This window comes from Phalacrocorax aristotelis, chromosome 4 (genome assembly GCF_949628215.1).
Source record: "Phalacrocorax aristotelis chromosome 4, bGulAri2.1, whole genome shotgun sequence".
NCBI lineage: Eukaryota > Metazoa > Chordata > Aves > Suliformes > Phalacrocoracidae > Phalacrocorax > Phalacrocorax aristotelis.
The window spans coordinates 6,993,738-7,008,299 of NC_134279.1; the positions used below are offsets into that span (position 1 = coordinate 6,993,738).

Below are 14,562 nucleotides of genomic sequence, written 5' to 3' on the forward strand. Positions count from 1 at the left end.
GCGAGATGGAGGCGGATTAATGCCACAGCCCCGTCCCGGGCCCCGCTCGGGGCGGCGGACCTCAGAGCGCGGCTAAAGGTGTGGTGAAGCCCATCGTTCAGGAACGGACCGACAGACAACGACCAACAGACACCCTGACTGGGACGCCTTGAGAGAAACTGCCAGCGACCGCGTCCGGCGGCGGGAGCTCCGCGCCTGCGCACTGACACCCAACGGCCGCCGCGCGCTGATGACGCGCGCGCAGGGTGGGGCGGGGCGGGCGGCAGAGCCGTCGGGGTCCAGCGCGCGCCTTTACCTCGGGATCCGCCATGAAGGCGACGCCGCTCTCCAACTGCGAGCGGCGCTTCCTTCTCCGCGCCATCGAGGAGAAGAAGGTGCGGCGCCGGGTTCCCCTTCTTTCCTCCCTCCCTTCCTCCCTTCCTCCCCTGACCTCTTCCCCATCTCGGGGGGCTGGCCGTCCTCCTCTGCCGCCGCCCTCCGGTAGGCCAGAGCCGCCCCCCTGCCCCTCCTCAGCCCGGGGATGGAGCATTAACCCGGGGTGTGGGTGTTTATGTGTGTTTTGTGTCTCTCTGCAGCGCCTGGACGGGCGGCAGTGCTATGACTACCGGAACATACGCATCTCCTTCGGAGCCGACTACGGCTGCTGCATCGTGGAGCTGGGGAAGACCAGGTGGGTGCCGCGGGGGGAGCGGGGACTCAGCAAGCTTTCCAGGCCCCGCTGTCCCTCGTCCTTTAAAGTAAACGGAGTGTATACCCTTGAATGTTGGGCGCCTGAGGGCCCGCTGAGATCACAGTAAACAGATTTTAAGGGCTGAAGCCTAAAAGTCGTAGTATTTCTAGGATGGGACCGTAGAGAAGTGGGAAGGGAAGGAACCTGGAAGGGGTGGGGTTTCCACGATGAGTCTAGATTACAAATAATTTATAAAACCCAAAAAGATCGTAAGTTTTCATCCTTTTATTCATTGATCTCACATTACCCTTTACGTTCTTCCACAAATCAAATGGCCCCTTTTTGTACGTGGAAAAGCAGAATATATGCACTTACATAAACATTTAGTTATAGATTCCCATGCGTTGGGGTCTTATTTTTAATCCTAACAGACAGGAGAATGCCTTTACTTCTACATTTGATTCTTGCGATTGTTGACCAGAGTTTAAATACATATGACAGGCGTTGAATGACAAACTGTCATGAGTGAGAAATAGAAACCAAAAGCCTAAACGTGTCCTTCTTCAAAGTATGTATTTGGTTCCTAGTGATAGGATTTTTTCCCAGATAAATTCTAGGACTTAGTGGTTTCCTTACCTTTGCAGAGTTCTTGCACAAGTCTCGTGCGAACTTGTTCCCCCCAAGCTCAATCGGCCTACAGAAGGTGTACTTTTCTTTAATCTTGAGCTGTCACCGATGGCTGCACCTGGCTTTGAGCCTGGCAGGTATGTAGCTTTCTTGGAAAGACTAACCAAGGATGACATAAGAGCCGCTGTTTTGAAAGATGTAGGTATATAGTGTAATCATATCCAATTTGGATTAATTTTGTTTTAACAGGCAACCTGAGTTACTGGTGCAACTGAACAGAATAATAGAACGATGCCTGAGAAATTCCAAATGTGTAGACACTGAATCTCTCTGTGTTGTTGCTGGTGAAAAGGTATGAAAATCTAGTAGCTTCAAGTGGTTTTAAACTAAAGGGTACGTATGGTCTGTTTTTAAGGTCTTAAGGTTTTTAAGTCTGTGGTTTGCTTTGGAAACTAGCAGTTCTGAATTTAGGTTGAGGTAAGGATCCACACATCTGACTTTACAATTATCTTTACATATCTACGTAGGCTTTCTGAAGTAGTTGGGACCCTGCAAGCTCAAATACTTCTTTGCAGAACAAAGTTTAAATTGTACTTAAATGTTACGTGTTTTGTCATAATTAACCGGGTCTTAAATCTAGTGTGCTGGGTGTCTTGGAATATATTGAGATCTTAAGTCTTCTTAAGCAAAGACCTGAAGAATACACGCTGTTTCTTTTCATCATTCAAAAAACAAAATTGTTTTGAAAAATGATAACTTCCATCTTAGAATCATGTCACAAATGACCGAGCAGTTTTGTGTGCTTTTTCTCAGGTTTGGCAAATTCGTCTGGACCTGCACCTGTTAAATCACGACGGTAACATTATTGATGCCGCTAGCATAGCAGGAATTGTAGCGCTGTGTCATTTTCGCAGGCCAGATGTATCTGTGCAAGGAGAGGAAGTAACTGTGGTAAGTTGTACCAGATCATAATAAATGTTGTGGCATCGCAGGTAGCTGTTTCTGTCTAAAAGGGAGAATAAAATGTTTATGTAAGCAGATAAAGTCCAAGATACTTAAGTTTTAGGACAGATGTGTTGCTATTCAGAATGTGAAAGGATAGTAAGGAAACCTGCTGAATACAGACTTCTATCGACCTCAGTTTATGGGAATATTAGTTGTAAAAGATAAGTATTTTACAGTATTTTGACAAAATCAAGCATCAGGCCGATAAATGTGCTGTATTCACCTACTTAGGTAGTAAATGGTAAAAATTGCTTGAGAAGAATAACAATAATTCTTTTAGTATCTAGATGACTAAACACAGCCTTTTTTCCTTTGTTTTTTTTTTTCTTTCTTTAAATATCTTTGTACAGTATATAATTTTAAAACTGAATGTGTTTTGTAAATAATTGTCTTTTGGCCGATTCTTTTCAAAGTACAGTCCTGAGGAACGTGATCCAGTCCCCTTGAGTATCCACCACATGCCTATTTGTGTCAGTTTTGCCTTCTTCCAGCAAGGGTAAGACTTTTTTTAAAGTCTTTTGACAGAAACAGCTTATTGTCAATGCTGCAGAATTGATTTTAAACATAGAAGAGCCCTAAAAATATTTATATCTACAAGCCGATTTCTTAAAACATTTTACGTGATGTGAGAGGCCGTGGGAAGATGTTTGTGTTCTGCACAGTGTAACTAACCGGCAGCTTTCCAGATGATGTACAAAAACTTCCTGGGGGGAGTATGTCCGTAATTACTACTATGTAATTAAAGGAATCTGTTTAATTGTTTTAAGGGTAGTAACTCGCTCCAAACTTTTACTCTTTTAAAAACTTGATTCTAGGACCTATTTATTGGTGGACCCAAGTGAACGCGAGGAACGTGTGATGGATGGCCTCCTTGTAATAGCCATGAATAAACACCATGAAATTTGTACCATCCAGTCCAGCGGAGGCATTATGCTCGTAAAGGATCAGGTAAATCTTCACCTTGACCAGTCTTTCTTCCTGTGCTATAATCTTGATATCAAAATATCCTTGACATTTGGAAGCTAAGAAATCGATTACCTGTCTGATTTCATTGGAAAAGATTACATATTATTGGTGCTAGTGGAAGAGCATGGTACTGCATTTGGTCATGCTGAATGAGAGAGGTAGGAAAGGTGTCTTGTGTGGTCAGATGCGCATCTTTTGTTTTTTAACCTGTGGTTTGGCCGAGGGAGTCGGTAAATTAATTCAGCCTGTAAATTAATGCACCCTCATGAATAGCTAGAGGCTGTTGTGCAACCCTTCTGCATCAACTCGTAGCGTATCCAGTCCTTCATACAAAGATGTCTTGTTTTAAGTGTTTGAGACCTCTCTGATGTTCCTACAATTTTTAATTAAAGCCATCTTGCTTTCATGATCGTAACCTGTTGTTGTATGTATAACAGGTTCTGAGATGCAGTAAAATAACAGCTGTTAAGGTCGCAGAAATAACAGAACTAATTCAAAAAGCCTTGGAGAACGACCAGAAAGGCAGGTAAGTGTTTTGGGAAGGAAGGGAAACGGGTATTTGTAAGAGACATACTAAAAAGTAATGTCAACCTGAAGTTTGAACAGCAAATTGGTTTCGCGTGTATTTGAACTTGAAAAGAGAAAGCATTTTTAAGTGTGAAACATCCTGAAATCATGTCTGTCGCTGATTGACTAGGAAAGAAGGTGGGAAGTTCGGCTTTGCAGAATCTATACCGAACCAAAAGATCACCGCCTTCAAAATGGAAAGCGCTGCTGTTGATACTAACAATGTGGAAGAACAAGCAGAAGAAATCATCACTAAAGCTGAGCCTCCTTCAGAAGTGTATCTTTTCTGTTGTATTATTCAGGGGAAAACCAGGCTTCTCGTCCCCTCCATTAGCGCTACGAGAAGCCAAACACACATCCACAATTCCTCGCAGCATAGCTAGCCTTGTAGTCTCCAGAGGAAATGTCAGCTTTGTATGGGTTTTAGGTCTAACGTCTATTAGGTAACTTAATTCCCAGCATGAAGTGCAAAACCCTCTCTCAACTCCCCTTTAAGGATGTTCTCCCCTGGGGAGGAAAGATAAAGCTTAAAAAACAACTGGTTTGGTTTTGCTCAGAGAATACAAAGAATTTACCAGCAAACACCAAGATTTTTCTTAACTGCTTCAGTTTTGCCAAACCTATATTGCACACTGTGGGGACAGCCCAAATTGGGGAAGGGATAGAGAACTCCTGGGGAGACCTTGAAGAATCTGAGAAGGAAGAAGCAGCAGAAGAGGAAGGTGAAAGTGAGGCTACTGCTTTTGAATGTCAGAAAATGGAAACTGAAGATACAAGTACGACGAGGGAAGCTAAGAAGGGTAAGTATTTATTTGTCTTGATATCAGATATGCTTTTTATATCACGTTGTTAACAGCCTAGAATTAAAATGTGAAAGAGGTCCTTAGCAGGAAAGGAGAGCCATCGCAGCCACTCTCCACTTGAGAGTTACACCCATTTGCTATTGTCACTTCACCTGGTCCCGTTTTCTTCAAAAGAAAACTTGATTTCGGTAGTACCAGTAGGGCTCCAAATCAAGCACGAGCCACTCTGAACATTTCTTTGAAAATGCTGTAGTTATTAATTACAAAATTTTCTTGTACAAAACTGACTGCGGGTTTGCGGTTGGTCTGTTTGTTGTAGATGAACCTATTGTGGTGTCTGACAGCGAAGAGGAAGAAGTTGTCATTCTGGAACCGCAGGAGCTACCAAAGAAAACAAGGTAACCACCATGTGAAATTAAGAGGGGGAAAGGAGTGTCTAAGGAGTGTCTTCAGGAAGTGCAGGACCCAGGCAAGGCCAAGAAAGGTCTCAACTGATCAAGGGTGCTATGTAGGTAGCTGAGAGCAAGGAAGTTTAAATCTATGCTAGTTTGCTCCTGTCCTAGGAGCTTATCATCCTGGCTGGCCTGCCGCTCTCTGAAACGGTTAGAGGTGTTTGGTTCATCTTCGTCGTTCCAAAGGGAGCGACAGTGTGAAAGCGGATTTGAAGCAGCCTATTCTTAGAGGTGCTGCGGAGCTTCTGGATGCTACACTGCAGCGCATCTTAGGATTTTTCCCCAAGAAGTGAGATTTATTGCTGTATCCCTGCACTAGCCGTGCAAACCCTTGGCACTCTGTGTAGTATGCTCTCCAGAAATAAAGTTTGAGCTTTGCACTGGGCGCAGCGGATGGTTGCCCTGCTACGGCTGATCGGCCTCTGTTCTTTTGAGATAACACTCAGTACGTGTCTCTGATGCAAATGTTGTTTGCTCACAGACCACAGACCAACTCGAAACAAGAAACTACAAGTAAGAAAGCATTTAACAAAAGGAGAAAAAAGAAGAGAGCTGCTCACTAAAGCCATCGTCCCTCCTTCAGAAATGCTGTATAGTACAGGATTTGGTCTATCATAACTGAACTTGTGTAGATAACTATTTCCTCCCACCCCAGATCTGGTCATGCTTTTATGTATATTTTATAAAACTATTGTACACAGCTTTAAATAAAAAAAAAATTTGCATGTAAGTGAAATTCCCTAGTTAGCATCCAGCTGCAGCAGCAAACTCACTTCTTCGACTGAACTGACACGGGTGCTACAGCTTGAGGTGCAGCGGTAACATCCATAGCTGTCTCAGCCTCTGAGCTAAGCCGCATAGCTGTTACTGAAATGAGCTGGGTAGAGCCAGAGTTCAGGGGCTAAAAAGGAGTTTTGATGCCAGGAGAAGCTTATTTTAATCAAGGCTGCTATTGCCACACTTTGGAAGTGTTTCATACCTTGGAATCTTCTTCACCCGGGGAAAGACCACCTGTGACCAAGACCACCTTGCCCATGTCCCTCTACATCTTACCTTGCACTGAAATCACCTCGTATAAAAAAAATGAACAGAAATGTGTCTACTTAGCAAAACAGCATAGAACTTCTGCAAAACTGTCACAGAGAAGCAAGTCACACTTCAGGAAGGGAGTGTCTTAAAAAGTTTAATTAAATATTACATGCAACAGCCAGGAATGTTCTTGAACTATGGTCAAAGAATTACACTCCGAATTTATAATTGGGCAAAGCAATGACAGGAGGAAGTTTCCGAAATACCTGACCTGTCTGCTTTCTTCAGAAGTAGAGCCAAAGGGGAAACAAGCACATATTTACAAGAGCAAAGTAGGACTATTTTACATGTGACCTTACTACTTCATGAAATCTGAACAGGAGAGAAGTTACTGTTGCAGATATTACATTCCCCACATCAGGCTTAGAACTTAATGTTAAAAAGAAAAAAAAAAAATAGCTCCCAGCCATGCAAAGCTGTCCAGAAAGGGACAGACACGGAAACCCCTGTTCCTCCAGGAGCTAAACCAGCACCTTTTCTTAGTGTCAGTTCTTCCAACCCAAAGTCACGGTCGGGAGTACAAGAATGAGTGAAGATTCAGTTTCTTCTTAACTTCCACAGTACCACGAGACCTTAAACTTCTTCAGGAAAAAGAACAGTGTTCTTTGTGCTGCTATTTCTCTTTCTCACATGTAATATCTCATACCTTACTTGCCTTAGAGGCTTTATTTTTAAAGGACTAGCAGTTAAAACAGAATAGGCAAAACAGTAGTACAGTACAACCTGGGGGATTTTGTTCACAGCTTAGTTGCAAGGGCTGGAATCGTCCCATATTAACTTTGAAAAATGAGATGGGGAAAGATGGAGCTTATTGCAGCGGCAGGATCTGTTGGCGAGGAAAGAGCAGAGTCACATGGGGCAGAGATACCGGCCCCCAACTGAAGCATTTTTTTTAGGCTGTAGAGGAAGTCATAGTGGTATGTTGAAAGTAAAGCTCAGGGAACAAGGCAGCTTTTTTCTTTGCTATGGGAACAGTAGCAGAACAGCGTCCCTTGGAAACAGAGCAAATAGACACTTCATTAAGCAGTAAATTCACACTATAAGCCACTGTAGTCCTTTCACTTAAGTATTGCTGCTTACTCTTTTCTGGGGAAAATAATTCATAGGCTTTAAGTTACTCCTCTTCCAATGTTCATAGTGCTCGGTGGTCTTGGAAAGTTTCCAGCACACATCACAAAAAACCCAGTTTCTCCGGAAGCTCTGTTGTCTTCAAAGAAGAATTGCCAGTCCGTGTTTTGAGTTGCCCTTCCGAGGTCACAAACTGATGTCCCAACAGCAGCAAACATGCTCCTGTATACAAACTCCCTGTCCCGTAAGGCTGGAGAGTTTCCAACGCTAAGCACCAGACATGATGCACCACACAGTTTTTTCCTCCAACTAGTTGTAGCTTTTCAGTGGCAACCTACTGAAATGAAGCTAAGTAAAGGCTATTGGGGAACATGGTAGACCAATGAAATACGGTTCTATGTTAAACATTGGAACACGTATAAAAGTCAAAGTGCATCCTAAAAAGCTCAGACTGGCCAAAAAAAAGGCGGCCTCTGCTGCATACTTTTGTCCTGATTCGTTTTGTAACTGAGTTGGTTCCAGGAGGGCTCAGACTGCAGAGCAGGGAGCAGAACAGTAAGCTTTTAGTTATTGAGTCGAGACACATGAGTTGTCTCGCTCTGAGTTGTCTCACAGCTTGACAGAGCTGAATTTTAAATAGCCCACACCCCAACAGCTGCTCACCATCTGTGAGGAACCTACCCTACCACCTGCTGGGTGTCCAGATAACCACAGAGGCAGCCTTGAATCAACTTGAAGTGGTGCAGTTTCACAGGGCAGCCCTTGCCAAAAAGCTTTAGGAATGAATGCCAGTTTAAGATGGTAGTACTTAAGATGGTAGTAAAACCCTCAGTGGTTTTAAGGTATTTGCAAGACCACTAACATCTGATGTAAAAATTGTTTATTAGCCTACCTAGAAATGGCTTAATTGAACCCAATTTCATGCACTCACTGCTTTACATGCAAAAAGCAGCAAGTACAGGGCAGCATCACTCCGTTTACACAGGTTGAAGGTAAATGTCCTCTTGATCTAATGCCAATTATGCGCTAGTTTGCTCGTGTAACAGTTCTAGAACTAAGGAAATGTAAGACCAGTTTTTGCCACACGCCGCCAAGGAGCCCCTTCCAAGCAAGAGGGGTGTACAGAATTCGTACACCCCACACACAGCCCATCTCCACGCCAGAAGACATTCCCTCCTCTTCAGTGCGCAAAGCAATAGTCCACCCTCCTGCAGCTTAATCCCTCTACCACCCCTAAAGAGGTACTAGGTAAACAGACAGATGACTAGAATTTTTTTAGTAGATATCGATGGGCTTTCAGGACCCAGTGGGACCTCCCTGGGTTTAAATTATTATCAGTTTTACACTTTGACTAGAAAATACCTGTAGCAAGACCGTTTTCTACATACTGGAGAAGTATGACCTGGTATACTAGTTTTGGTTGTGCAGTCCCTGCAGCAGAGCGTCCAACCTTTAACCTGATGGAGATGTGGCAATACGTTACATAGCAACCAAGGCTTCCAGCAACTGGCATGTCCTAAAGAGCCCTGCAAGAGTCAATTCCAGCAAGGTGATCTCCTCATAGCTATGGAGTTTCTTCCAGTATTAGAACCATCAAGCCACATTTTGGATCTATACTAACTTTCAGTTTAAACTAGACAGTATAAAAATGCTACAAATACTGCTGTGCAGTCCAAGTCATACTTACTTGGAAGGAGAAAAAAGCCCTACTATAATAATGTGCTGCTAACATCAATAATCACCATTCTGTGATTCCGTGTTGTTAGATAAGCAGTCTCAGACTTCGGTTGGTCTGCCTGGTTAATTCCGTGCTCAAAGAGAACATTTTTATAAAACCCCTGCTAAATATTTTAACAAGATTGCATGTACAAAAGATTTACATTAAAACCACATAAAACTAACGTCATAATTAAGCTCATCAGAACCTGTATTAATACACCGAGTGATCACATCTACAATTTTCAACCTTGTTTAAAACTGTACATCATTTTCTTGTAATATACATCCTTTTAAAAGATCAGTCTCTTGATTATTACAATAAGTTTAGTGTCTCTGGTGGGTCAATGAGCGATACTCCATGGTACCTAGAGAGGGGGGAAAGAAAAAAACAAAAGATGCAGGATGTCATCTTGCTCGGGTGTTCTCTGTTGTAAAGAGCAGCACGCATATGGCATTGAAGCATGTTTCTCACAAGGCAGAAGACATTTGGGGGCTTGGCAGCTGCCATGCTCACACAGATTTTTAGGAGCATTAGGTACCACCTCCTGCCTACTGGCTGTAGGAACATCAGGAAAATTCCTCTGGTTTCTACCCGACAGTCAGGTAGCAACAGCAGGCCTGGTGGTGAACGCAAAGTATTGCTCAGCAAAACATTGCACAAAAACCTGGGGTGCCTTGTCACCGTTTTGCTTCCAGGCTAGGTTTGGTTAGTTGAGCCTGACTGAACGCTCACGATGCACCCCACCCGCCCACCCCGGTAAGCAAGTTACGTGCTCGGGCGCCTGGGGCATCACACGGTGGCTTATCATATGTGTCTGCAGATACTCACTTTGTACTCTTGTACTTTTCCCTTATGGACTGTTGCGTGTGCTGTGCTGCTCTGAGGTAGGTCTTGTGTAGGTCCATGAGGCAAGGCTTGATGTCTTCAAGTGTGTAGCCTGTTACTTTGCACAGGGATTCAGGCTGAGGGAAAAAGGAAAGGAAGAGGGACGTTTAAACGTTTCTGTTGGCTTATGGTGACAACCACTGGTGGCGCTTTTAGCTTCCTGTTGAAGCTCTGTTCTAGGAGGTTGGCAGTGTGTCGTTTTCCTCAAACACAAAGTAGTTTAATACTCACTGCTCAGATTTTAGCAGTTCATGTAGATTTACAGTGATTCTGAAAACTATTGTATTCTAAACAAGTACTTCCTGCCTCCAGTGCCCAGGCTTTCTTATCACCCACTTCATTATCAAAGACACTACTTACAGCTTTGAGGAGGATCGCCAGAACAGAGTGCATCAGTAGATGCCTCTTCCTTCCAAGAAAAGGCACCCCCCCGTCTCCCCATTTTTCAAATCCCATAGGGAGCAATCCCTAATTAACAGCCTGGGAGCATGGAGGGGCTGCAGTTTGTGCAGCCGAGGCCCCAGCATTCAGAACCGCGTACGAGTACTCTAAATACACGTAGGTTGCAAAGGTGCACGAAGGCTCAAATTTTTGTGCTACATACCCAAGTTTGTCCAGTGATCGTATAGCCCGCTAGATGAAATGCTGCGGCAGCAATAACTGATGGCAAGTATTTCAGGTAAGGGTCAGCATCGATTAGACTCAGCTCCCCAAGGTACTGCAAGGGAAAGGAGGAAAAGGGAATCATCTGCTTCCAGAAGGAAGAGGAGGAGCATGTAAGTTGAACTAGAAACCTAATTTAAGCTTCCAATCCCGCCATCAGTTGGAAGAATAGCTTTTACCATCTTGCACTTACTTCCTGTTTGAGCATCTACTGTTAGCTATTGTCTAACAGCATCCCTGTATACACTTGGTTTTTCAACACCACATTTTATATTTAGAGATCTATAAGATCTAGAGGGAAGAGTGTAGTCGGGTCTGACCTTTGCACAATCAGACAAAGGCTGCTATTTAGGAGCTCTGGTACCTGCCACGCAGTTAAGATTTAATATAGCTCTGCCTGAAACATTATCTCTGTTCCACTTTAGAAATTAAGGTGTGGATTTAGAGCTCACTGCTTGTTGAGGGGAAAACTAAAAGAAAAGTTCTCTTTAGCCAAAGTGGGTGGGTAGGTGTGGCAGTTCTAGATAAGAGAGAGGGAAACATCTAGCAGCGAAACAAACCCCAAATTAAAGTTCACCAATCTCTGCCTGAGTAAGCGTGTGCGCATGCTTGAGCCAGGCCAAGCACCATCCTGCGACGGGAACGGGGTATCTCAAACAGTAAGTGTTCATTTCCAGTGGTGCGGCACCGCTTCTGGAGGATCGTGCAGCATAACGCATGTGCTCTCCAGACTCGCCTGGAGAGACTGCGTGTCTAAAAACAGGAGGGGGCAGGGAAGCCTGGACTGAAGAATCCTTTAGCGTTTCTTGTCTTTCTACTAAGACTAGGAAATGGAGCTTGTAGAGCGCATTAATAGTAACAGAGTTCTCTAGTTGCATGGGCTGAGCTAGTAATTCTTACTTACCATCGACAGACTCTCCACTTTAGCATTTGTCTGCTCATGTAGGAAATACTGAGTGAGGAACTGGTTGATGGTTGGAGCTGCCAAGTCAAACGACAAAACCTTCAAAATTAAGTGCTCCATCCTTAGAACCTGCTTCTTGGTATAGGTGTCATCTGTGATGTAGACAAACTCTGCTACCTCAGGAGGGTAGATTTCTTCAAACTTTCTGCCAGGAGAAAGAGTTATGAGCAAATAATTGAGGGCTAGAAAACCAGATAACCAACAACATTTAATGAAAGGCAGCATGCAGATTTAAATTCTGACTTGTTAAGTAGCGGGGCACTGCTACCGAACGAGCTTGCTGCGCTTGGGTCAGCAGCTCTTGAACAAGCAGGGTTTGAAATTACTGAGCTACAGCCTGATGTTTTAGCACTAAGACATGTGGGACTTGGAGTTACTGAAATTCCAGAAGAACCCACTAAACTAATAACCAGTACAAGCCAGACTTTCTTTCTGCATGCCTTCTACATATTCCCTCAAACACTGTTCAGAAGCATTCTGCTGCTGCAGCTAGAGATAACATACTCTCGCATTAGGGCAATCTGCAAAGATAGCCTAGAACCTCGCTTGCAGAGTTTCATACAAACTCCCAATTTTTCTCCTAGCATGAAACCCTCCCGAGTCAGTCTGGCTATAGGCAACAGAGATGCGATAGCCACAAGATTTCCATCTGTATGAGACCAGCAGGTGGAATTTTAAATTGAGTGATTTCACTTACGATGCAAGCAGCATAGCTGCAGTACCCACAAGCTGAAGTTTTCCTCTCAAAACAGACATCGAAGAAAGGAACCTATCGATGTAGTTTACAGCTAAGTGCAGGGTTTCATTCTGTAATTTGTATTCTTCTCCAACTTCCACCAGCCAGTCCACAAGAATAGCCCGCATGTTGTTTGTGATATCAGGTTGCTTCTTCATGTAACCCATTTTAGGCTTGCATTTCACCTGTAGGTTTAGATGACAGATAAGATTGAGTTTGGACTGAGTGCTGGTGGAGAAGCAGCTATTTAAACTCCATTACTTCTAATCTGTTTTAACTGCAGTTAAACAACAGTACGTCTAGGATCAGAAAATTATACTTCCATAATCTTGCTTTCCAGCTTGTGTCCAGTGCACGGCACAGTCAACTTTATCACAAGACGCTGGTCTTGTTTTCACAGCAGTGGACAACAGCATCTTATTATTTCTAACAAGGTGTACTTTAGTCACCGTAGTAGTAACAAATGTTTAGGTGCTTTTCTCAACCCCAAATTTCTCCCCCATAAGCTGTATGCAAATGAGAACAGAGACAGCAGCTCACCTCCATTTCCCTAAGGTACGTATGGATGTCGCTGATATAGTCTGGTACGTTATTAACGTTCGGTTTTTTCTCTTCTGTTTCTGAGGTTATTGAAATGTCCATAATACTTGGAGAATCTAAATAGAAGATAACAGCCATGTTAGAACAGGCACCATCAGACGGCTCCCTCGCAGCACAGGGAGGTACCCTACTCTGTGCTACGTCCATGGGATGGTGGCTCTCCAGGATGGCTGGGTCTCTTGCCTCCTGGGCAGACAGAGAGGGCAGATTCCCGCTAGCCTGGGAGTTGAGGAGGCCCTAGGGAAGCCTAAATGTTACTGCAACAAGGAAGCTTCCCATTCCCCTTTCTCTTCTTCCCCCTAGGAATAAAGGGGTGGAAAACTCTTTTGCAATTAGGTAGTGCTCAGTGCATCCTGTGTTACCTTGGTACATAAATGTGAATGCTGTAAGCTTTGCTATTGTGGCTTACAACTGGGCTGGAGTACCAGGGCTTTTTGTAGACTGCAGAAGTGGGCCATGATGTAATGAACCCTCAGACATTCATGCACACGTTAGAGGAGACGGATCTGGCAGCTCCTGTTTCTTTCATACTGGGAGGAGCTCAAAACGCTTGCACCAGCACAGGGTATTACCCGGGAGAAATGTCCATCAACTCTCAGGATTTGCCCGAGTAAAATCCCCTCCTAACTCTGTAGCGGTAGCAAAGGGTGAGGCTTTAAGAGCCCCTCTTGTCCGTAACCTGGTTCCTCTCATGAGGTACGAACAGTTAAGGTTAAACGCATGAAACTGCCTACAAAGAGCAGGGGACGGAAGCACAGAGGCTTAAGTAATAGGTAGCTGGGTAAAAAGCTGTTGTGCCGTGATGGCAGGCTCAAGGGAACCAAATCGGTTCCAGCAACTGAAAAGGTCTCTTCTGAGTCGATCATCCACGGTACATCCCAAACAGCTTCAGGACCCCCTAGGATCTCTGTGGGTGAGGAGCCCACGGGAGTGCACCAAGAGCCCGGGGCAGCACTGCCTGAGGCCCGGGGGCTGCCGGAGCACCGGTGAGGGGAACGTGTGCGTCCGTCTGTCTGTATCACCTACCGAAGCTCAGCTCGATGGCGTTGCCCAGGGGCGCCAGGGGCCGCCGCTCCCCGAGGGCGCAGACGGCCGCACGCAGCCCCAGCGCCGCCGCCGCCTCATCCTCCTTCTGGCTCGCCGGGCCGCCACCGCCCCGCCGCCGCTGCGGCTGCTCCCCGTCCGGCTCGTCCACATGGATGGTGAAGGCCTGCTGCCCGCCGACCGACCGCCCCACCGCCGCCGCGCCATGTCCCTCAGCGCCGCTCCGCGCCGCCTGCGGGGAGAGCGGCCGGTCAGCCCGGGTCCCGCCGCTGACAGCCGCCGCTGACAGCTCCCGCCGCCCCAAGATGGCGCCCGCCGCCCCCCGTGTCCCCTCACCTACCTGCGGCGGGACGCCGGGCCGCTGCTGGGCGCCCCGCAGCAGCCCCAGAGCCACGCGGCTACCGGCGGCGGGCGGCGGCGCCTTGCCGCCCGGGGGGATGTTCTCCTGGTTCTCCTGCCCCGCCAACATCGTCGCGGCCGCGGAGCGGGGACGGCCGGGTGGAGGCCCGGGGCCGGCGGCGGCGGCGGGCGGGCGGGACGCGGGGCGGGCGGGACTGCTGCCGGCGGCCACCGAGTCTCGCGCCGCTCTCGGCGTTCAAGTAGCCCGCGACTATTGAATCGGCCAATAAGAGGGCGCGTCGCGTCACGCGGCCTACGGGCGGCGGCGCGGGCCAAAAGGGTGGGAGGAGGGCGCGAGGGGCGG

General features: G+C 46.0%; 2 protein-coding genes across 2 annotated transcripts; one reads left to right on the plus strand and one right to left on the minus strand.

The window, feature by feature from the left end:
* The first annotated feature begins 176 nt into the window (after positions 1-176).
* On the plus strand, positions 177-5,820 carry EXOSC9 (exosome component 9). The gene is made up of 12 exons (XM_075090176.1): positions 177-374; positions 576-670; positions 1,315-1,434; positions 1,547-1,649; positions 2,111-2,248; positions 2,716-2,798; positions 3,118-3,250; positions 3,706-3,794; positions 3,966-4,112; positions 4,445-4,635; positions 4,958-5,036; positions 5,572-5,820. The coding sequence occupies exons 1-12, from the start codon at positions 309-311 to the stop codon at positions 5,651-5,653; spliced, it is 1,326 nt and encodes a 441-aa protein (XP_074946277.1). The 5' UTR covers positions 177-308; the 3' UTR covers positions 5,654-5,820.
* A 437-nt stretch (positions 5,821-6,257) lies between these two features.
* On the minus strand, positions 6,258-14,428 carry CCNA2 (cyclin A2). Its single transcript, XM_075090174.1, is given in 9 exon segments — positions 6,258-9,331; positions 9,796-9,929; positions 10,457-10,570; positions 11,420-11,624; positions 12,177-12,400; positions 12,756-12,871; positions 13,842-14,114; positions 14,117-14,172; positions 14,174-14,428. Coding segments are annotated over 9 exon segments (1,329 nt in total). The 5' UTR covers positions 14,329-14,428; the 3' UTR covers positions 6,258-9,279.
* Between the last annotated feature and the right edge of the window lie 134 nt (positions 14,429-14,562).